This window comes from Nicotiana sylvestris, chromosome 6 (genome assembly GCF_000393655.2).
Source record: "Nicotiana sylvestris chromosome 6, ASM39365v2, whole genome shotgun sequence".
Lineage (NCBI taxonomy): Eukaryota > Viridiplantae > Streptophyta > Magnoliopsida > Solanales > Solanaceae > Nicotiana > Nicotiana sylvestris.
This window is the reverse complement of record NC_091062.1, coordinates 196,423,380-196,447,862: the sequence shown is the minus strand read 5'-3', so window position 1 is coordinate 196,447,862 and position 24,483 is coordinate 196,423,380. Positions and strand designations below refer to the sequence as shown.

At 36.9% G+C, this 24,483-nt stretch overlaps 1 protein-coding gene across 1 annotated transcript; it reads right to left on the bottom strand.

The window, feature by feature from the left end:
- Nucleotides 1-19,982: 19,982 nt before the first annotated feature.
- On the bottom strand, nucleotides 19,983-23,867 carry LOC104250161 (GRIP domain-containing protein RUD3-like). Its single transcript, XM_070149822.1, has 6 exons — nucleotides 23,570-23,867; nucleotides 23,279-23,478; nucleotides 22,271-22,981; nucleotides 21,668-21,764; nucleotides 20,456-20,584; nucleotides 19,983-20,080 (listed from the first exon to the last, which is right to left on the bottom strand). The coding sequence occupies exons 1-6, from the start codon at nucleotides 23,865-23,867 to the stop codon at nucleotides 19,983-19,985; spliced, it is 1,533 nt and encodes a 510-aa protein (XP_070005923.1).
- Between the last annotated feature and the right edge of the window lie 616 nt (nucleotides 23,868-24,483).

The following is a 24,483-nucleotide window of genomic DNA, read 5'->3' as shown; positions in this document are numbered from 1 at the left end:
CAGCTCTCAATGTTGTGCCCTATGACATTGGAGTGGTATGTGCATCGCGCTGCCGGATCAAAGTTCCTTGCAAGTGGATTTGGCGTACATGCGGGGAGTGGATCAATCGAGCCAGCATGCCTTAGCCTTTCAAACAGACTGGCATAAGATACCCCGATAGGGGTGAGAGCCTTTCCTCGTTTCAGCAACCTCTTCATTCTTGCATGTTTACAGGGCCGGAAACCTGATCCATATGGCTTTTGGAAGGCTTGTATGGGTGGGTAAGCATTTCGTGAAGCCGAGTACCTGGGAAGTGAGGTATGGCTTTTGAGGTCACGAGGAAATAAGTGGTGTTGGGGAGCGGAGAAGCATTGGGGAGTGATGGAGCTACTCGGATAGCTGGGAAAGCTGCCATAAATGGGTTGGGATGGAGAGTATGGGGGATCTTCCATTATGGTGTTGGGTGCTTGGGAAATGACCGAGTTCAAGAGGCTTGGCGGTGGAGGGGGTGGTGCTTTTCCCGTTATCCATGCCTGATACATGTCTGCCACATGCTGTCTCAGCATTTTCACTTCTTCTACCAACCTGTTGTTCTGTTCGACCAATTGTTGTCGGTCATCAGTACCGACCCACTCGGTTATGCGGTTCTGAGCCATTGTCCTTTGACTTTGCTTTGCAGGGAGGAGTTACCACAACCAACCACTTTTCTATATATGAACACAACAAAGGGAAGCCATCACGTTAGTGTTAGGGCATTTGACAGATAATCATGTATCAGAGATACAATGCACCTAAGCAGTTAGACAATTGTGCCCCTCTGAAAATCTCCCACACTTTCCTTTATTCATTTTTTTTGGTGGTGGTGGTCGAATCTTATGGAGATTGCTTATGTATCATGACCCCGCATGAATCAGACCTTGCGTAGTTCGGACCAATAAAAGATAAACAATACTAAACACCTTTTTTTCAATTTTCATAGTAAAACAAACTGGGTTTCAAAGGTTTAAAGATGACCTACAAACTCGAAAATCAAACAACCCATATATTCTAATCAAGAGATTTATAAACTCAAAAACAAAAGGCTAGCTCCCTTTCTCTGTTTGACAAATGCAATCAAATGGTTATTTTTGCAAACGTGGCCCCTTCCAAATTTCACATGAGTTTGAGGCCGGGGAGGATTATTTTATGACACTTTACAAACTTTTCCGTTCTTTTACGAAAATAACCTTTCGACAATTGAAAGATACTCTAAGGCTATTTCGGCAAGAACAGTTTAAGATACTGCCGAAGCTGGCTCGGCTTATTTTTGACTAAAAATCCAAACGGTATTCACCTGACCGCTGACTCTTGTTTTTTTTTCTTTTTCAAATTACAATAAAAGCCTGGTATTGCAAACACGGCCCTTCAGCGTCTCGGGGACGAAGATTTTTTAAGGCTGTGTGGGTCAATTGGACCAAATCTAAAACAATGACCCAAAGGTGGCTGTTTATACAAAGTTTGCCTTCCGGCGTCCCTTTCGGGAACATTCGGTTATTTATGACAAAACAACGTCACCTGACTTATTCATGACTCTTTTTATTGTTTTCCAAATTAGCAAACTCAATATTGCAAACACGGCCTTTCAACGTCTCGGGGACGAAGATTTTTAAGGCTGTGTGGGTCAACTGGACCAAATCTTAAAAATGACCCAAGGGTGGCTGTTAATGCAAAGTCAGCCTTCCGGCGTCCCTTTCGGGAACATTCAGCTATGTCTTGATAAAACAACGTCACCCGACTTCTTTATGACAAAATTAAAATTTGACATGTTTTTTTTTATTATTATTTATTTATTTGCTTTTGGCTATTTTAGCAAAAGGTGGGGTTGGACATCACCCGACTTATTTATGACATGTTTTTTTTATTTTTATTTATTTATTTATTTATTTATTTTTGGCTTTTTAGCAAAAGGGGGGTTGGACCCGATGAGGGTTGCCTATATATCTCACATCCGGTGAGAATCAAACCCGCGTAGTTCGGGCAAGAAATTTATCACGGTTTTTCAAAAATATTTGGACACTGCCTTTTAAGCGAGAAATTTTGAAATTCCTTTTATCATTTTTTATTTATTTATTTATTTATTTTTCAAAATTCCCGTTACCACCTGCCGGTCAACATGCAAATTTAAAGCAAATTAATGCGATAACAGATAAAATGCCACATGATGGTCTAACCCCTAGACGGGTTGCTATTCCTAGACGGGCCTAACCCCTGTGTTGAGCCCCCTAAGTCAAATGCAACGTGATGCAAATAAGCGCTTTCCTACTAGGGATCCGGCATGAAGTTATGTTTTACTAAGCTTAAAACTGGGCTTTGTTCTAGACCTGGCTTACACGAGCGGACAACTCGAGTTGAGGAGGGGGCTATGTACCGGGGACCCGCGGGGTCGTCCGGCTTTGTAACTTATCCGAGCCTCTTTCTACTTGGGTATGACACTAACAGAATAGGGAGTCTCGATCAGCGAGCTTCTCCCCGGAGGTAAGAAGAGAAGGGTTTCGACGCAGTTTATATATACAGTCAAATAATATCAAAGCGGTAACACACATCATTTTGCACATGAATCACATATAAGAATATCAGATAATAAATAAAGCCAAATAGAACAATTATTCCAAGCTCGAATTTCTAACCCTGAACCAGTGGTTCTGGGTAAATATCCCCAGTGGAGTCGCCAGAGCTGTCGCACCTCCTTTTTCCCGCACCCGCGAGGGCGCAAGGGAGTTTTTCCAATTAAAGGACAATCGAAAGGGGATTTATTTATTTATTTCAGAGTCGCCACTTGGGAGATTTAGGGTGTCCCAAGTCACCAATTTTAATCCCGAATCGAGGAAAAGAATGACTCCATATTACAGTCTGCGTACCAGAAATCCGGATAAGGAATTCTGTTAACCCGGGAGAAGGTGTTAGGCATTCCCGAGTTCCGTGGTTCTAGCACGGTCGCTCAACTGTTATATTCGGCTTGATTATCTGATTTTATACAAATATGAACTTATGTGCAAATTTTAACTTTTTACCGCTTTCATAATAATTATTATTATTTTTTACAAGGAATTGCAACGTTGTGAAAATGTATCTCGAACCGCGTTACAATCAATGTACCCGTGGTCGTCGACACACTTTGACTCCGTTGAGATTTGGATTTGGGTCACATCAATGTGCACCCGAGTTTAAGAAAATTAAATTATTAAAGGCGCGCCTAAAGCGACTAGCGTATCATCTACTTTGGGTAGGGCCGTGGAATTTTGCTAAACGGTCCATCCCGAAGTCTAAGCAATATAAAGCAAATATTTACTGAGGGCCCCGCAATTTTGTATTTTTATTTGGCGAGGCTCATCTCATTCTTATTTTTAAAGATAAACCTATAGTAACTACATTTCTTCTATTAAGTTTGTCTCTAAAAATAAAAGAAAATTTCTCAATTAATTACATGCTGAAAAGAAAAACTTATTAGTTATTAGTTTACGGCTAATGTGAATGGAAAATTGCGATCGAGTTTGTACAAAGAAAAATTGCTTTCATTCTATATTATATTATTCAATAATACTGAAACATGAGATTGACACACCATAATATCAAAAAATAAATTAACTAGTATTTGATTAATTTAAACTAAAATTATTAGATGAAGAAGTTATACATATGCAAGCCCATTACTCATTAATTAATCGACTATATTTTTATACAAAGAAAGGAAAGTTATATTCAAACACAAATCTAAACAGGAGGGATTCAACAGGAACAAAACCTGATTAATATTTCATTTCGCTTCAAGCCGAGAGTGTACAAATGTGTACCTGGAAATGACAGTACAAGAAGAAGAAGATCAGCAAAGTAGTATGTAACACAGCAACATACAACACCGCAAACCAGTACAGTAGGAATAGCAGAAAACCCAGGAGACTATAAACGACTCCAAGTATAGAGAAGAAGTAAAAGGCAGGAAGGTTCTGACTATTTCAGATCTTAAGCGAGGCAATGAAGCAGTAACTATTCTTTTTCAACTTCAAAACTCTCCAAAATGAATTCTGCCCCTGTATATTCAGTGTATCCAGAATGTATATCGGGTGTATACTTCTCACTCCGCCCCCTCTTTTTTTCTTCTCTCTATCTAGTTTTTCCTCTCTTTTTTTCCACCCTTCTTCCTAAATTTTCTCTTCTATTTATAGCAAAATTTTCGAAATTTTCAGATTTGTTTTTTATTATTTTATTATTTTTTTAATTAAAAGAAATCCCACTTACAAATTGCTTTTATTTTTTTAGAAAAAGAAATCCCACCTTTATTTACTTTTATTTTTAAAATTCCAACTTTAATTACTTTATCTTATTTAAAATCCCACTTTTTATTTTTTTAAAAGAGAATCTCACTTTATTTAACTTTTCTTTAAAAAACAAACCACTATCTTTTCTTTTTCTTTCAAAAATGCTACTTTCAATTACTTTAAATTTTTTAAATTTTCAGATACCTTTATATTTATTTTTTAATTCCAACCTTCTTTTACTTTTAAATTTTTTAAAAATTTCCACAAAACGTTTTATTTTTTTAAATTTTCTACATTCTTTCACATTTTTTTTTTAAAAAGAGAATTTCACCTATTTTTACTTTTATATTTTTTTTATTCAATACTTCCCTTTTTCTTATTTTTTTTTAAATCATTCCCGAAATTATTATATATTTTTTTAAAAAAATAAAAAATAAAAAATAAAAATAAAATAATATATTTTCTGATTTTTTTATATAAAAAAACAAAAAATAAAACTATTAATAGTGATAATTCACCTTTTATTTTTTATTTTTTTGGTTTTGTTTTGTGTTGGACAAAAATGAAGAAGGGGTGTTGGGTTAATGGAGCGGACCGGGTCGACCCGGTTTGAAGTGGACCGGGTCATGGGGAAAGTTGGGCAATTATTTGGGCCTGTGGTTTGAAATTGAAGAAGTGGCCCAATCCGATTTTTCTTTGTATTTTTGTTCTCTTTTCTTCTTTTATTTTTCTAAAACTAAATTATAAAAGTACTTAAATTATTATTAAGAACTAAATTAAGTTATAAAAGCGCAAATTAACTTTCCAATAACAATTAACGCACAATTAAGTAATAATTAAGCATAAAATTGTTCATTTGGACATTAAATGCTAAAAATGCAAAAGATGCCTATTTTTGTAATTTTTAATTTTTGTAAACAAATTTAATTACTAACAATTGTAGAATTAAATCCTACATGCAAAATGCGACATATTTTGTATTTTTTATTAATTTAACAAATAAACATGCATAGACAAACATACAAATAGTTACACAAAATATCACAAAAATTGCACACCAAGAAAAATTATTTTATTTTTTGAATTTTTTGGGAGTAATTCTCATATAGGGCAAAAATCACGTGCTTACAACATATATACACGTATATAACGTCATTTGATCATGAGTCAGTGCACATGTATAAATGAGTGAAATGCATGAAAATACATAATAATCTCGATATTTCTTTCGGATAAACTTTTCCAACTGCGTATTATTTTGAGACTCATGAACAGAGAATAGTAATAATCCTCATGGGAAATCAAAAATATAGACACCCCTACTATTTCTATGAATAGATTATTTTATAGAAACTATGTATTTTTTTCGTTTCTTCAGTATAATTTGGACCATGCCAAAAGAAAGAAGGGAGAACCTTAACATACCTGTTCAACGTTCTTGTTTTCAAAACCAAGAACAGATTTGTAGCTAAGAGGTTGGACGAATTGAACTGATTCAATTCTCTTGGTTTCAATGCCAAAATAACTAAAATGAAGCCAAAGAAGCTAATCTATTTGAACAAGGATGGAAATGGATTTAATGAAACCAGATTCTGCTCTAGCGTTTTTAAACAAGGATGGAAATGGATTTGAACTTTGAAATTTTCACTTGAACTCTTGGCAAGAATTTTGGACGAATTCTGCCTCAATATCCTTGATTTCCCACATTCTTTGTACTAAAATATGAGTTGAATTGTCAAAGACTCTAAATGATTATTTTTGGATCAGATTCTAGCTAAGTCTTAGTCACTTTAATGCTTAAGTCATTTGATTATTAGATAGACACTTACACTTATGTGTAGTGAGTCATTTCTTAACTTGGTGGCCTTGTGCCACGTGGAGAGAGGTTAATTTATTAAATTTTTATCCATTTATTAGTTAATTGGGTAATGTCCTGTTACCCGGTAATTAATTAATTACTCGCATAATTTAAAAATAATTACCACAAATTACTTAAAATTCTATTTATTTTTAAAATACTTCATATATAATTTATATATTATACTACCGTGGTCATATGGTACCTTGCATAGTACTAATTCATAATTATCGGGTATTATCGCTCGACCTGTATTTTTTTCCAAATTGGCCAATTTCAACAAAACGTGTTTCCTTTAATCCGAGTACCCCTTTATCCTTCATAACGCTTATTTGTCGCTTGTTATAAATAGCGTAAGTACGTTAACGTCAAGATGATCTCATCCCCGAGTCTACGTCGGTTATAAGAAAGCGAATTTTAACGTACGAAAATGCAAGATGTAACAATAAGGAATCTATTGATGTAAAAATTATCGAATTCCGAGACGCGGGCCCCGGGTCGAGTTTTGGTAATTTTGGAATTTGTGTCGTATTTTGATTATTTTTGCTTGGGCTTCATTCCCGTAGCATATTTTGACGTTCTCGTTCTGATTTTGGATAGATTCGACGCGAGTGGAGGCCAATTCAAGGGGCAAAGGCATCGCGAGCTAGGGATTTGACCGATTCGAGGTGAGTAATGATTGTAAATGATGTTCTGAGGGTTTGAAACACCGGAATGCACATCGTAGCGCTATATTGAGGTGAGGCACATGCTTGATGACGAGCGTGGGGTCGTGCACTTTTGGGGATTGTGACTTGGTCCGTCCCGACTGATATTTTACCACGTATTTGACTGAAATCTATTTGCTATCATCATTATTTGGGTTGAATGCCATATTTACGCCTTGTGCCAACTATTTGAACCCTTCGGAGATTTTTACTTGTATTTCCTCATTGTTTAACTTTTACTTGAACTTAGTCATGTTATATTACATTGTTTTCGCACTCAGCCATGTTTACTCTATTTTAACACTTATATGATCTTTTAAATGATATTTTGGGCTGAGAAACATGTTTTACTACTGCTCGAGTGGCTTGTGAGGATTTTTACTGAGTAATGCCAAGGGCCTACATTGTGAGGAAACATTTGATACTAATTATGAGGTCGAGGGCCTGAGGTATGTACGCCACGAGGTGACTTGATTAATATGAGGCCGAGGGCCTAGTGATGACGCCACGAGGTGGCTTGATATTGCGCTTGGGCCGTAAGGGGCCCCTCCAAGAGTCTGTACACCCCCAGTGAGCGCGGGTACCCATTGTGATGTGTGATGTTGCCCGAAGGGCTGGTATTGTTCTATGTGATTGCCCGAGGGCTGGTATTGTTTTGAGATGTTGCCCGAAGGGCGGATTGTTGATACTGTGCCCGAGGGGCAAGCCTTTATATATTTACTTTTCATAATTGACTGTCAATTACCTACTTAATTATTGAAAAAGGCATTTTCAGGAAACGACATAAGAGTTAAAATAATTTTACCTATCTTTCACTAATTTCCTGTTTTTAAATGATTTTTACTGCTTCATTATAGAATGCCTGTGCCTTACGTGATTTCTTGTTTTCAGCCCTTATTTACATTTGTTACTCACTGAGTTAGAGTACTCACTTTACTCCCTGCACCCCTATGTGCAGATTCAAGCATTGCGGATCATGCCAGTGCGAGTTGAGAGCTCCTGGCAGATATCAGAGTCCACGAGGTAGCTGCTTGACGTCTGCAGTCCCGTGTTTCTCCCTCTTTATCATTTCTATCTCTTATCAGACATTTGTATTAGTTTGTAGACTTTTCAAACTGGTATTAGGTTTTATAGATGCTCATGACTAGTGACACCACTGTTTAGGGCTGTGTTGGGTTGTCCTTCCGCATATTTATGATATTATCTACTACTTAGTATTATTAAATCATGTTTCAGACTGTTTTCTTGATGTTTAACTATTTAACATCGAATTGGGTATAGTTGACTGGCCTTCTCTTCACGAGAGGCGCCATTACGATCGAGTCTGGGTTTAGGGTCGTGACATTATGGGTAACAACTTTCTTCGAAAATTTTCGGAATCCGGGCACGCAGGCTCGGGGGTGAATTTTAGGAATCTTACATTTAGGGTTTGGTAATCACATTAATAGTTGGAATATGAATTTTTGAATATGTATTGATTAGTTTATACACTATTTCATTAGTTTTGGATTGTTCCGTACCGAATTGAGGGTTTGAGCATAATCTTGGACTGGAAAGTGGGCTTCGGAGCGAGGTGAGTCTCCTTTCTAACCTTGTAAGAGGGAATTGTCCCCCATTGGTGAATTAATTGGATATGTGCTTCTATTTGTGGGGGATACGTACGCACGAAGTAACGAGAGCCCGTGTGTAGCTACTATTATGCTTAAGTCCGGTTAGTTTAGGACCCAAAAGCATGCTTTACTTGCAATATTTAAAATCTAGTTGTCAATTTAGAAATGCTTAAAATATATCGAATGTGTAAATGAATTTCTAAAAGACTAGTCATCGTTTCTATATTTTTAAAAGAGAAATTGCCCTTTCTTGGATGCTCCTTGATGAGTTCTTGATTGACTATTTGAATGTGTTTATATATTGTGGAACGGGCCGAACGCCTCAGTAGATTAAATAAATGCATCTATGGTTCGCGTCATTCGACCCTTTGGCAGTGCACAGTTTAAATATTTGGTGGACTGGGCCGTACGACCTAGGCATGATTTGTGCATGCTTGTATTGCTTGCCTTGAAATTTATAGATGTTGATATTTGTTTCTCCCTGGCCTGAGATAAATGTATAAATGATGAAAATAAATTTGGAAATTTCCTATAAACAAAAGAATTGTTTACTTGCCTCATGCTATTTGAGTTACCGTCATTTTTATAAAAATTCTCGATTTATTAAATTATTGGTATATTATCATTGGACCACTAGTAAGTGTCGAAGTCGATCTCTCGTCTCTACTTCTTCGAGATTAGACGGGATACTTACTGAGTATACATTGTTTTTGTACTCATGCTACACTTGCTGTGCATTTTTGTTGCACAGACACATGTACCTCTAACGGCCTAATGGGTATAGCAGCATGGATGATACGGAGACTAAGGCGAGCTGCATCTCTCGAGGCGACCCCGCAACCAACATAATCTCTTTCAGTGTATTATATTTACTTCCTGTCCAAATTTGTATTCTGGACAATTATTGTACTTCATTTGATTTTCTAGTGATTGCTCATGCACTTGTGACACCGGGTTCTGGGATGATTATGAGATATTTAATATTAAAAGTTCTAAACATTTTTATTTATTCAGTGATGATTACCTTTTTACTAGTTAAATTAAAGGAAATTATGGTTCCTAAAATATTAAAATGAGAGTTTAATTAATTACTCAATGTTAACTTGTCTGACCGAGATGTTCAATGCCATCACGGCCTTTGATGAATTATGGGTCGTGACATAGGAAAAGATCATTATTATCCCTTGTTGTCAGCACATGAACCATCCAAAAAAAAATCGCCATGATGTTTCTATATGTAGTTTGTAATATAAATGTGGTTATATAATAAAATGCCTTACTCCTATTAGATGGTATACGGACGGATTAAATTATATAAATATATAATGGAGTTGTCTCGTAAAACCTACAAATAATTTGAATTATTGAAAATTTAGCTAAAAATAAAACGCAAGAAAAATCCATATACGTAATACCTACTAGCTAGGAATAGGTTTTGAATTTAGTAGGAAACTTCTATTATTATTATTATTAGTAGTAGTATTATACACATACCCATTTACTTAGTACTCTTTTATTGTCAATTGTGTGAAGTACGTTGTACTATGTTTTAAAACATTCAGCTTTGCGAGACACCATGTGAAAAAAATAGAACAACACATTCTGTTACTCTAACTTGTCCAGTTTTGAGTTTTTGGATAGAGATTTTTACTTAGTTATACTATTTTTTATACTTATTTATTTTTACTATTGAAGTTTTAATTTAATTAAAAGTTGATATATAATTTATCAATTATATACAAAATAATTATAGTAAAGCTACAACCTGATAAAAAAAATTCATCAAATCAATATAAAGAGACGGAAATTAATGTCACGATTCGGATTTCCCTCCGTCGGGATCGTGATGAAGCCTAATTCTTAGGATGCTAGGCAAGCCAACAGATACAGTTCTAATATGTTAAACATTAGCCATGATAGTGATTAACAATAATTAAAACTAAACAAATATAAAGTGCGAAATTTTTATAACAGTTTAAAACACTAATACATAACTACCCAAAAGATCTGGTGTCACAATCCACGAACTTCTTAGAATTTTCTACAAATACTAGTTTAAAAGAAATACATATGTTCTCGAAATTAAAAGAGACAGGAAAAACTAAGATAGAGGGAAGGGGACTCCAGGGTCTGCGAACGCCGGCAGATCTTCTTGGGTCTCGTGATGGACTGAAGGTAGCAACCCAACTCTACTCACGAGGTCCGGCGCCGAAATCTGTACAAAAGGTGCAAAGTGCAGTATCAGTACAACCGAACCCATGTACTGGTAAGTGTCGAGCCTAACCTCAGCGAAATAGTGACGAGGCTAGGACACGACAATAATATAAACCTGTGCAGTTAAATTATATACGAGAGAATAATAATAACAGAAATTTAATAGATAATGACAGGATGGGGAAAGTCATGCTGAGGGGGGAGGGGGAGGGAATATCAAGTTCTGGAACAATACAGTTAAGAGACAAAGTAAATATCATGCTTTGGGCCAACATGAATAATAATACAACAACATATGCACGGTATCACCCTTCGTGCTTTTACTCTCGTCCTTACCACAAGAAACAATAGAAACGACACATCACCCTTTGTTCATTAACTCTCTCATAATCATGGCACGGAATCACTCTTCATGCATTAACACTCACAGAATATGGCACGACATCACCCCTTTGTGCATTAACACTCACAGAATATGGCACGGCATCATCCTTCGTGCATTAACACTCACTCACAATATCGTGCACGACATCACCCTTCGTGCTTTACACTCTTCCTCACCCAAGCAATAAAAATAATAACTTTCCGGCAAGGGAATCAGCAATAACCAATATCGTTTCAATAGTTAACTTCACAATATAAGTCTCAACTTGAGTCAATACTCAACAATTACCCAATACCAGGAAAACATAATAAGACTTGTTCAACATGAAGAATAACTAGTTTAAGCATGAACAATATGTATAAAAAGACACAACGGTCACAAGTATAAAACTCACTTGCATGCTATTACCCAACAACAATTTATAGAGACTCATCACCGCACCTATACGTCATACTCAACAACTAAGCACGTAGCAAATAAGACAACAACACATAATCCATCAAGCTAAGGTTAGCCACAATACTTACCTAGATACCACGACCAAAATCAAGACTCAATTACCGCTTTACCTCTCGATTACACCTCCAATCCACTCGTATCTAGTTATATTTAACTTAATAACATCAACAATTGCTAGAGAAATCAATTCCAATGCATAATTATAGGTTTTCCAATATTTTTTCCAAAAAGTGAAAATCCGACTCCGGGCCCGCTTGGTCAAAACTCGAAGTTCGGACCAAAACCCGATTACCCATTCATCCTCGAGCATGGATATACAATTGGTTTTGGAATCTGACCTCAATTTGAGGTCTAAATCCCCAAATTTCAAAATTCCTAATTGTTAGTTTGTATGAGTCCACCAAACAATAGAGCACCTGATCCTCTATGAGTTTCTACTGAGAACACTTATGAAGCAGTAAGTAAAAGAGACACGAGATTTTTACGTGGAAAAATCCTACTAAAGGCGACAAAAACCATGACCTGCCCTTGTTGGCTTTCAACTTCACTAACTTGTAATCTCACTATTACAAGCCACTTTGTAATGACTCTATTACAAAGACTTCAACTTAACTAACTTGTGATACTCTTACCACAAGCCACTTTGTCACTCTCTAGTTACAAAGACTTTAACTTATGACTAACTCTAGTCACAACACAAACTTAGAGGGTTTGTGATTTTTGAATTTCCTAAAACATAACTTATAAGAAAGCAAGATAGGAGTTACATTGAAGAACAAATAACAAGATTACAACTCAACTACGGATACACATAGACTCATTTTGAAACGGATCCTTTAGTGGAGTTGCCTTCTTGTTCTTGACACACTTGTGACTTCAATACTGTATGAACACTTTTCTGCTTGAGAGAATATCACTAAATGCTCAAGTAAATATATTGTGCCTTGCACCAGGTTGTTATACTACAAAAGACATTACAATGGTGATGTCAATTCTTGCTACACGCTTCTTCCCAATGAGAAGTGACTGCCACATTGTCTACTGCACTGTCACATGTACAGTTGCAGACAGTCACTTTCTGCATTTGCGTTCTATCTATTGTTGACTTGTACTTCTGTTAGAGAACACCAAGGGATAAGGTCCATGTTGTGTTCCTCTTTGTAGTAGTTCATTTGTTGGAGATCAGACTGGACTTTGTTCATTTGAGATGTACCAAGTGAGTCAGGTTCTCTATCTGGTTCTTAACAATAAGTTTGTTAGATCATCAAAATATAAGAAGCATAAGGCAAAGACATTGAAAACCCATCAATTTTTCCCTTTTTGCTGATGACAAACTTATGCTTTGATAGTATTTGTTTAGAGAAGAAATAACTAGATGAGGTACCAGGAACTTCACAAGTTCCCCCTGATCTTTTGCTTTTGATTCTCCCTTAATCAGATCCCCTGTTTTTGCATTAGAAATAACCAGATGAGGTATAAGGAACTTCATAAGTTCCCCCTGATATTTTGCTTTTGATTCCCCCTTAATCAGATCCTCTATTTTTGCATTAAAATTAACCAGATGAGGTACGAGGAACTTCACAAGTTGCCCCTGACCTTTTTGCTTTTGATCCCCCGTTGGCAATACACACTACTCACTAATATCACAAAATGCATGCACTACCACTATAATATCACAAAATGCATGCACTACCACTACTATCTATTTTCCCTTTTTTGGTATTATTAAAAATACACAAGCAGGCAAACAACATAAAGAAGTCTAAAACAGCCAACTCATGCCACATATGTGCACACAATATGACAGATAAGAGAAGCTAAAGGAAAATAATATTTTACAGGCAAAAAGAGGAGCTGTTTCATTGATATAAATAATGGACTGAGCAAATCAGGAGCAGTAATGGTTAAATCTAGCATACCGTCAGAAAAAAGACAAACAAAAATAGAAACAGCAGCCACAAAACATCATAACATAAGACACTGGTTAATAGGGAGTATCTAAGAGGTACTAGAAGAGGAAGACTAGGGGAGAGAAGCAGCAAGGGTTTTGAGAACCAGATCCAGTCGGGCATTTGCAGATAGCTGCTCTTCAAGAAGTTTTGCGCGAATCTTATCATTTTCCTTTGTCAGGTGGGAAACTTCTTCATTAACAAAACTGGGTCCTTTAACCGCTTGACTGAGCTGAGTTTCTAGTATGGCTTTCTGAGCCCTCGATCTTCTGATCTCTTGAGAAACATCATTTTGAGCATTGATCAGCTGAGAAATGGTAGATGTTTCCACCAACCCTTTCTACGCGCTCACATTCTTCCAGAGTGATTTTAGAAAAGGTTTGCTTGTGTGTGCTTACTCTGGGATTACCCAAAGGGACCTTGTAAAAGTTGAACGCTTGAGTGAGAAGAAAGCCATATGGTAGCCCATGATTCCTTCCTTTAAAGTTTGCTACCTTTTGCATATGATCTATCATGATTGCTGGCAGATTGATTGGGACAAACTCATCAAGAGCCTCCATTAAGACCATATTAGACTTTGTAGCAATAGACAACCTCTCAGAACGAGGTAAAAGTACCTTGTTAACTAGCTCAAAGAGAAGTTGATACTCAGGGAGTAATACCTTCTTATGCACTTGTTCCTCCTGCTGAATAGCTTGCTATTTCATGATAGCTTTTCTAAAGTTAACACCACAGACACCTTTGACTGAGGACATTCCTTCACATGGAATTTGGAGAAACTTCCCTAATGCTGAAGCATCAAGTACAATGTCTACTCTATTTACTAGCACACAGATGTGATCCCCCTCAACAGTGAAGAGAGATGCGTAGAAACTTTGTACCGCATCTTCGTACACCAAAGGCATGTTCTCCTAAAACAAGTCCTCCCATTGTTGAAATTCCACTATCTCCAGAATTTGCCTCATACCAGCCATCTCTGAAATCGCTGGATCAAATGTACGACCCCACAAGACTTTCTGAGTTCTTAATCTCTCCTGCCAAAGACCAGTATCACTGGGTATGGTCTTCAGAGAACCAGGTTCCCCTATAGTTTCTGTAGACATATAATTTTTGACCCACGCATTGGAATTCCTTTAATAATCCTAGTATTTTTAGGATATTTATTTGAGTTTATTTCTATAGGATTTTACATTATTATTAAATTTAATTCTATTTTTAAAGGCACAAAAATTGAAAAATACAAAGATAATTTCATCTATATTAGGTATTTTTACGAAAATATTATTATTATTATTATTATTATTATTATTATTTTAACCTATTTTATTTTACTTTTATATAATCTTTGGAAATACCAAAAGTAGTTTCAGTTTTAATTTTTAGTTTATTTTAATATTAATAGGTTATTAAAATCAACTAAGAGTTATTTTATATCTTTTATAAGTGTTTTATATTACTTTAAAAAGAAAATTGATTTTTAGCTTGTTTTTGGCCCAATTTTATAAGATTTCTGGGCCCAAACTTCCCCAATTCAACAGCCCACCCCGCCAACCCTAACCCGCTGACCCGTCCGCTTTCAACCCATGACCCACCCCAACATTCCCTAAATCCCAGCCATCCATCTCCTAAAATCAGACGGCCCACACCCTCCAACTCCCATAATATATAAATTTAATCTTCCCCAAACCCTAAACCTAAAGACCAGCCGCTCCACATCCTCCCTCTCATCCAAACTCTCTGCCACCTCAACCTCACCAAAACTCGTCCAAACCAGCCGAGTCACTCACCCAACTCGCCTCTTGGTCCCCTCATGGTCTCCCCTCATCATTAGTATTTGATTTTACGTGTTTTCTCCCCTTCTCCATTTTGATTTTATCTTTTTTTTAGGCAAGAATGGAAAATGGGAGGCGTAGGATCGAGTTACACCTGATCTACTCCCTCCATCTGTCCTTTATTGCCATCATAAGGGATAAAATTCAATGATTTGTGGAGGATTTTTCTTTTTCAGGTTTTTGGAGATCGAATTTCTTGGAGAGGAAGCAAGATGAAGCTTCTAGGATCCCTATATATAGAGGGATTTTCGGACAGAAAGAAAAAAAGAGGGTTCGAGGGTTCTTGAGGTGATTCTTCTCATTTTTCCATTTTTCGTTAAAAAAGAGTAATACAATCAAAAATAGTTAGAATCTTTTGGTTAGAGTTCTGTTTTTTCATTTCAAAAATCAGAAAACAAAAAAAAATATTTAGTTCAGTTGTTCTTTTATTTTCGGCTTTCTTCCTCCAATTTTGGATTCCACACTTTTCGATTTTGCTGTTTCAACATGGAGATTGATTGAGCCGAAATCGAGTTTGCCGTTCGAGTTTTGGTTGTTGGTTCGATTCCTGTTTACCTGCTGCTGTGTCACTTCTTCATTTCAAAACTTCATCGGAAAGTTAACTTGTAATTGCTTTCAAACGCGTTCAATCGAAAGTGTTTTGCATCCAGGTTCATTTCTATACTTTTCTTTTTTTTGTGGTGTGATCAACAGTATGATAGGAGTCTGGGATTGGAGAATTTTAGTTTTAATAGAATGTTGATATAAGCAGGTTCACGGTAGTCTGATAGTATAGTGTCGGGTTGTGCGCAATCTTGCAGTTATTTGCTTGCCGTATGACGTTGTGATTGGTTTAGACTATATTGTTCGTTAGAGTTTTAGCTTTCCTTGAATCTGTTTGGTTTAAAATGAGATATACTTGGTTAATATGCAGCTAGTTCCTCCATAAAGTTAAACCATAAGATTAACATCATATGCTTGTTAAATAAACTCATTAGTTGAATAATTGTTGATGCGTTTTCTCACGACTCTTTATCTGACTCTTTTCGATTTTTCGAGTATAAACAACATGGGTCATTGAAACATTCTAGCCATAATTGAATTGTTGGAGTTGAATTGGCTGACTCGATTTCTCGCAGCCCCCATGAGTTTATTTAATCTTTTTGTTGGGTTTAAATGCAAGTTGTCAACAACTCTATTTGAGATTTCCCATTGAATATGTTGAAGCTTCTGTTGGAGTTTTGATTTGCTCGATATGGTTTTCTCTGGTTCCTAATGTGAATCTTAGTTGAATTGTTAAGTTCATTTCCGACTGTGTCAATCTCCTGCTTATTTTTCAGGTGCCCTCAGTTGAAATTCATGACTCATGCTTTAATTCGCTGTCATTATTTCTTACTATTAATATTCATTATGCTCATTAGTTTGTGTTGATCTCCATGTGTTCTAGTGATAAAAGAGGTGGAACTGTGTGTGCTTTTTCATGATTCAGTTTTGTTCACTGTCCCTTGCGCTTGAATAATGAATTCTTTTTTAAAAAAACAAAAATCTGAAAAGCCAAAGTTTCAAGTTGTGTTTTGAAAACAAATGGAATGGTTGATAAAAATATGCATCGGTTGAGGTTTATTCTTGCTTCCCTTCTCATCAGTATTTGATCACATTTGTATTACCCTAAGTCTTAGAGGAGTCTGTTAAAATTTTCACAAATTGATTGGAGAGGTCATGTTTAATGGAATTTCTTTTTTCAGAAAAGAAAAAATATGTTGGTAACAAGGGTTGCTTGGTGATCTCACATATGGGCAATATGATTTTGTTAGACATATCTTTGTTTGCTTCAGATATTAAATGTTAGCATTCGATGAGAGAGTTAATATTTTGTGGATGAAATAGAACAAGGGAAGAGGAGAATCTGTGTTAGTGATTCTTGCGTAGGGTCTATGTGAGTGAGATTAACAGTAAAGTGGAATTAGGAATATGGATTTAATTGGAAAATTATGAGTTAGGTTCTTTACGCTAAGGAGTAGGAATAATTTGTGGAGGTCATGGCTCATATCATATTGCTGATTCACCTTCTTTTATTTTGATCATTTACTGTTATCTCTCCATTGTTTCCTTGTTTTAGTTATTTGATGTTCATTTGTGTGATTTGTATCTTACTTTGGACTATCCCGAATGATATTGGGCCGCGGGAATGGGGAGAAGCCGAAGCCCAGTAGCAATTGATTTTGTCTCCATGCTTTAGTTATCGGGCTTGGTCTAATAATAAAATGAGAAGTTGAGAAAGGAATGAGCATGATTTAGAATTTTCTTCTACCTTATTTAGTTTTCTTTCATTTGTTTATTTAATAGCATTGTCCGCTAGGAGCATGCTTAGGCCGACCACATTTGGTTAGACAACCCTTAGGATTTTTGTTGGTTTCGAGGCGAGAGGTCGTTCCCAGAGGTTAAATTTATCCGGGGAATACCCCGAAGGATTTGTATATATTTTATTCTGGGGTATGCCCTGAAGTATTTGTACTTGGAGATCGATTGTAGAACTCGTAGTATTTTTATTTTTATTTTTATTTTTTTATTAGGTGGGAATGACCTCGAGCCTCGTGTGTGTTTATTTTACTTTTCCGTAATTTTAGCCCAACTTGGATATTTTAAAAGTCGGCTAGATCAATTATGCAACCGTACTAGTTTCTAGACTTGGGGAGTGCCTAACACCTTCTCCCCGAGTCAAATGAACCCCCTTATCCAAATCTCTGGTGCAGGCATAATTTGGAGTCCAAAGTGTTTTAAAAGGAAAATTATTTTTAAAAATGGTGACCTGGCACACGAAACAAATGTCAGGTGGCAACCCTGAGTTATTTTCTTTTGGACATAATTTTGTCACTTTTTAATTAAAAATCCTTTTGAGCTTTACAAATCTTTTTATATTTTTAAGAGGGTTAGTGAGTTTTTTAAAAAAAAAGGGTGGGACAGCTTCCTATTTTCTTTTTCTAGATCCTTCAACAGACTTCCCTTTCTGGCTTACCAACCACACAATATCGTCTTCAGACATAGCTTGCTTAACTAGACTCTTCTTAGACTTATTGCTGACTTCACGGATGCTCCACATTGTTTCTCAATAGCTTCATTGGAAGATTCATCCACATACTTCTGGGCTTTTATAGATTGTTATACTAAGAACATGGTTCCTTTAGAGCATCTTTGTCAACCTTACCTACTGGAATGTTCTTATCAGTAACAAATTCTCTTTGACTCATCAACCTCTTCTTCCTTGTCTCGACACTCCTCCTACATTTCTGCAATGTAGACTCGAACCTCTCTCTCTGTTGCAACTTGATACAGGGTGACTTGGAAAAGCATTCTAATGACTTAGGGTAATCAAGAGGCTTAGGAGTGGATTTATCTGGACGATAATCAGGTCCTCCAGCAGGTTTTTCTGGGACAGTTTCATGGATTAGAGACTCGAAGAGTACCATGGTTTTTTCATTACCTAGGAATGGAGTTTCTTCCCCTAATACTCAGACAAGAGATAGGTTCTTTCATTCAACAGGCTTTTAGCAGCGATAGCCATGATATTGTGTGATGCTTCCTTTTCTGGTGACTCTGTGAGAGCCACTGAATCCAAAAGGGAGGAGTTCAGATACTGATCAGGGATCATCATCAGAGACCTCTGAAACCTGAGAGGTAACCCTTTTTGAGTGTTCTTTGGTGAGATCAGAGGAATTAGGAGACATGGGGTTTTCAACACATGTAAAGGAGACAATTTGACAGAAAAGGAAAAACAATAGGAAATGAGGAGGAAACATGTGTGGGTGCAATAGTATTGGAAGGAGTGGGAGAGTAAATTTATGGAGATGACTTTAAGGATAATAAGGAAGTAAGAGTGGTGTTGATGGTGGGAGAAGGAAGCGATCGTTCGATTGCCATTATAGGAGGATTTGATAGGGAAGTTGAGTGACAAAGAGATGAAGAGAGGATCACAGAGATACAAAAGAGATGAAGGTTCATGACTTGCTATGAGAGAGAAAAGGAGTGTTTTGGGAAGAAGGGCTAATGATAAGAAGAGAGAGAAATGGGTTCTGGACAATCCTAAAAATGGCGGTAGGTTTATGGGAAAATGTTATCGTGCAGAAGGGATGAAGGGATTTGAAGGACAAGACATGACATGCAGATTTTGAAAAGTTGGATGATGTGGCAGTTGAATTTATTTTGTTAACCCTTTTTGAGAAAGCATGCGAAACAACACATTACTACTAACCTGTGGTACAAGAACCTGATGCCCGAACATTTTTTGAAAACGACTTTAGCAGCTCTTCTTTTGCAATTCATAATTGCACCTTTAGTTTCTATGATCGTCATGAGTGTTTACCTGCAATGGTATCGATGTGAGTTAGGCTTGGATAGAAAACACTTTAGCTCGTTTTACCTGAAGATAATTTTCATAGCCAACTGATGGAGAATCAGGTTCTCAATTTGGCTTCAATACCCCCCCAGCTTCATCATGTTTCTTTCAGAGAGTTCCCTACTCAAGACTTTGGTGAAGATATCTGGAATTTAGTCTTCTCTGCTGCAGAACTTCATACATATCAACCCTTTCTCCACATTTTCCTTTAAAGAATGATGCCGCACATCAATGTGTTTGGTCTTTTTGTGTTGAACTGGTTTCTTGTCCAAGTTGAGTGTACTGGTGTTGCCATATAGAGGAGGTACCCAATCAGTACATATTATGCTTTAGCCATTTCAGGGACCACTGAGTTTGCTGCCTTGTGCACCAAGACATGAGACATGATCATAGAAAGTGGCCATTCCAAAAGTGTTTTTCCTGTCCACAAGGTAACTTGCATAGTTAGCATCAGCATACCCAATGAAATTTAAAGTTGTCACCTGAAGGGTAATACAGGACCGGGTCCTGTGTTTCCTTAAGGTATCTCAAAATTCTTTTGGCAGCCTTCAAGTGAGATTCCTTGGGATTTGATTTTGGGTACTATCTGTGATAGAAATACAAAAAGTAATAGGGAATTTTTTTATTTTTTTGGCTTTTGATCTAGTTTAAATTCAGAATCAAGAGAGGTGATTATGTTATCGAGTGGATGGGATCTTTTGTGTTTCCAAATGGGGACTGAAGTTTGACGAGTGGAGGAACTGGGTAAATTGAGTGGATTTCCCTGCACTACTTGTTCTGCTACTTGTGGAGTACCTTGCACTACATCTCCAATTGTTTCTTCAGCTTCAGTGGTAGTAATTGAAGTACCATGTTCCTTTTGATAAGTGGAAGAGAATGTTGCATTGTCTTCACGTGTCTCCTTCATCTGACTCATCATATCAGCTTTCCCATTTGAAACATCAGATATTTCCCAAGGACAGAAAGTAGTTCATTATCTTGATCGTTACTCTTTCCTTCATTGTTAGAAGGAGTCTAGTTAAATAGCTCATGACCATTTTCTTCCACATATTGTGCTCTTTTGTTGCAGACTTGATAGACTTTTGCTTTACGGGGAAGATCTCAGAGAGATTTCTTCACCAGTTTTTTTGTATTAGACTTCCCAAGTTGGTTCTTTCTTTTGTTGAGATCATAACATTTGCATCCAAAGATTCTTAGAAGAGTTATCTTTGATTGTTTTTTGTTGAGCAGCTCTTGGGGATTTTAGGATGGACCTGATCATAGTAACGGTTTGCCAAGTAGTAAGCAGTGTATGTTGCTTCTACCCATAATTCCTTGGCAATTCCTCTATTGATGAGCATTGTCCATTTCTTCCAGATTTCTGTTCTTCATTTCAACAACACCATTTAGCTGTGGAGTCCTTGGTGCTGAGGAATTGTGAGTGATCCCATTTCCATTACTAGACCCATCAAATCTTGTCATTGACATATTCTATCATGTGGTCAGATCTGATACATGTTTCCTTCAGTTTCGTCTTCACTTAGATCTTCCTGACAAGTGTCACACATACTTCAAAAGTATCTTCCGTTCCTCTAACAAGCAGTGTCCAGGTGGATCTTGAATTTTGCAGCCCACGAACCAGGTTCTTCTAAGTCAGTTCATTATGAAGTGAGAGCCTTGAGTGTTCCAATAATTTATGCCAAGGTTTAGCATCATTATCAATAGCCTTTAATCAGCTCATATCACCAGTTTGTAGGGATTTAAGGTCAGCAAAGTAGATGTTCTTGTTCTTTTGGCGACTACAGCCACTTCACCAATTACTAGATTGGTAACTATGTGCATTTTTTATAAGAACTCCATTTTGCTCCTTTTAACACAGATTTGAGACACACTCAAGAGACTGTGCTTCAGGCAGCTCTCATGGCACACGTTCTCAATTAAGTCTGACACAGACTTTCCATCTTTTCAACACTGAGACTGTACCCCCCCTTTTCTTTTTCCTTTTTTTATTATACATATACAAGATACATTCTCTTTTCTGTAGGGCTTTCAGTGAGAGACAGTCCATGGTGTTTTTAGTATCCACTGTTTGTGAACCATTGCAGTCACTTCTTCTCACTGTTCCCTACACATATAAATCATGGGTTAGATTTAGGAATCCAAACTAGTTTGGGTCTCTTGTTATGAGAAAAGGGATGGATGAGGGCTTTTCTAGTCCATGCAGGCAATATTTGTTTCTTGCGAGCGATACCTGGTCCCTCTTTAGACTAGTTTGGGTCGCTTGTTATGAGAAAAGGGATGGATGAGAGCTTTTCTAGTCCATGCAGGCAATATTTGTTTCTTGCGAGCGATACCTTATCCCTCTTTAGTAGTCACTTTTTTAGTAAACACTTTGTTTTCCTGAATAGATTGAACCCTGGCCTGGCCGTTTTCTTTGAAGTGCCCATTGTTCCCACAGTGGGTACACAGCCAGTTATCAGGAATAGTGACTTACTTGCTGTGAGGGTTGTAGGGAGTTTTCTCCTTTTGGAACATGATTCATTGCCTGTTTCCACTATTGTTGAAGTACATGGCAGTGACAGCATCTGAGGACTAGGTCCACTTCAGAGATTTCTCAAGTTCAATTTTTACTTTCTCCAATTCAGCTTGAAGTTGCCTATTTTTCTCAAGTTCACCACATAGACTAGTTTTCACATCAATTAATTCCTTCTCAAGCTTGATGTGTGTCTCACTAGCTACTTCCTTCCCTTTTCCAAGACTCACATTCCTATGTTCTAAATTGAGTTCCTCTATGGTTTCCTCTAGGTCAGTGATTATTACCAAAAACTCATCCCTTTCTTGCTCAGTAGCTATAATTTTCTCTTCTAGAGTGTGTTTTTCATTGCTAAGACCTTCTATGGGTTCCTTCAAATCAACTACCACTACCATAAGGTCATCTCTCTTATTTTCTACACTATTTAATTTTTCATTCAAAACTTCCTTTTCCTTTTCAAGATTAGCTATAGTCTCATTTAGGTCTATTACACAGACCACCGGATCATCTCTAGATTGTTCATCTTCTCCTAGTTTTATGGTCGGGATTGCCTTATCACTATCAAGGCTATAATATGTATCAATTAGAACATTTGTTAATGATCTTAACTTATTAGAAGAGTAGGATTTCAGTTTTTTTTGAACATCCCTGAAATTTACCTCATCATTTTCATCATCGTCAGACTCAGCCATCAGTGCGAACAGTGAGTCATATTTTGTTGCTTCAGTTTCCACTTCCATCATGGAGTTGTTTTTTGCATCTGGTTCCCTTTCTAATTCACTGGAGGAGTCTCCCCAAGCAGCAAGAGCCTGTTTCACAATATTGTCATTTGTACTTTTTCAACTGAATCGTTTATCTGGAACCGAGTTCCTTTTTGCTTCTTTGTCAGGGTTTTGTTTGTATTGCTCATGTTTTAGAAGTGAACAGTCTTTGATGAAATGCTCTGGCTTTTCGCACCTGTGACATAGATCATTGTTCCTTGCCTTACTTGAACTGCCCCTCTTTTGTATACCACCATTCCTTCGAACCATTTTTTGAAACCTTTTAGTAAGATAGGCCATATCACTATCTTCTTCACTTGAGTCACTATTTTCAGCCTTGAGTACCAGGTTCTTTTCCTTCTTTGGCTCTCTCCTTTCACTGTCTTTCTTTCTTTTCATCTCGTATGTCTTCAGATTTCCAATCAGTTCATCCATGGTTAGAGTTTGTAGATCTTTAGATTCAGTGGTGGAATTTAACTTACTCTCCCAAGAACCAGGTAGAACACTGAGAATTTTCCTAACAAGCTTGTTTTTGGGAATAACATCTCCAAGTGAATGAAGCTCATTTATGATGGATGTGCTCCAGTGTGCATATCCTATATAGACTCATCATCCTTCGTCCTGAAGAGCTCATACTTGGTGGTGAGCATTCAATCTTGGGTTGTTTAACCTGAGTAGTTCCTTCGTGTGCGGTTTGCAATGCTTCCCATATTTCTTTGGCAGAATCACAAGCTGAGACTCTGTTGTACTCATCAGGTCCTATACCACATACCAAGATTTTCTTGGCGCGATAGTTCTTTTCTACGGATTTTCTGTCATTATCACTGTACTCCTTTCTGTCTTTCGGCACCATTGGTCCAGTTTCTCCAAGCTTCTTCATAGGAATATGTGGACCATCACAAATGATACCCCATAGTTCTGAATCTTCGGCCATTATAAAATCATGCATACGAGTCTTCCACCAGCCGTAGTACTGACCATTGAATCTAGGAGGTCTGTACGTTGCTTATCCTTCCTCAAAGTTGGGTGGAGCTGCCATTGAGATCCTTTCTAGGTGTTAACCTTTTAGAAAGAACCTCCCCTGATACCAATTGTTAGTTTGTATGAGTCCACCAAACTATAGAGCACCTGATCCTCTATGAGTTTCTACTGAGAACACTTATGAAGTAGTAAGTAAAAGAGACACAAGATTTTTATGTGGAAAAATCCTACTAAAGGGGAGAAAAACCACGACCTGCTCCTGTAGACTTTCAACTTCACTAACTTGTAATCTCACTATTACAAGCCACTTTGTAATGACTCTATTACAAAGACTTCAACTTAACTAACTTGTGATACTCTTACCACAAGCCACTTTGTCACTCTCTAGTTAAAAAAACTTTAACTTATGACTAACTCTAGTCACAACACAAACTTAGAGGGTTTGTGATTTTTGGGTTTCCTAAAACACAACTTCTAAGAAAGCAAGATAGGAGTTACAATGAAGAACAAATAACAAGATTACAACTTAACTACGGATAAACATAGACTCATTGTGAAACAGATCCTTT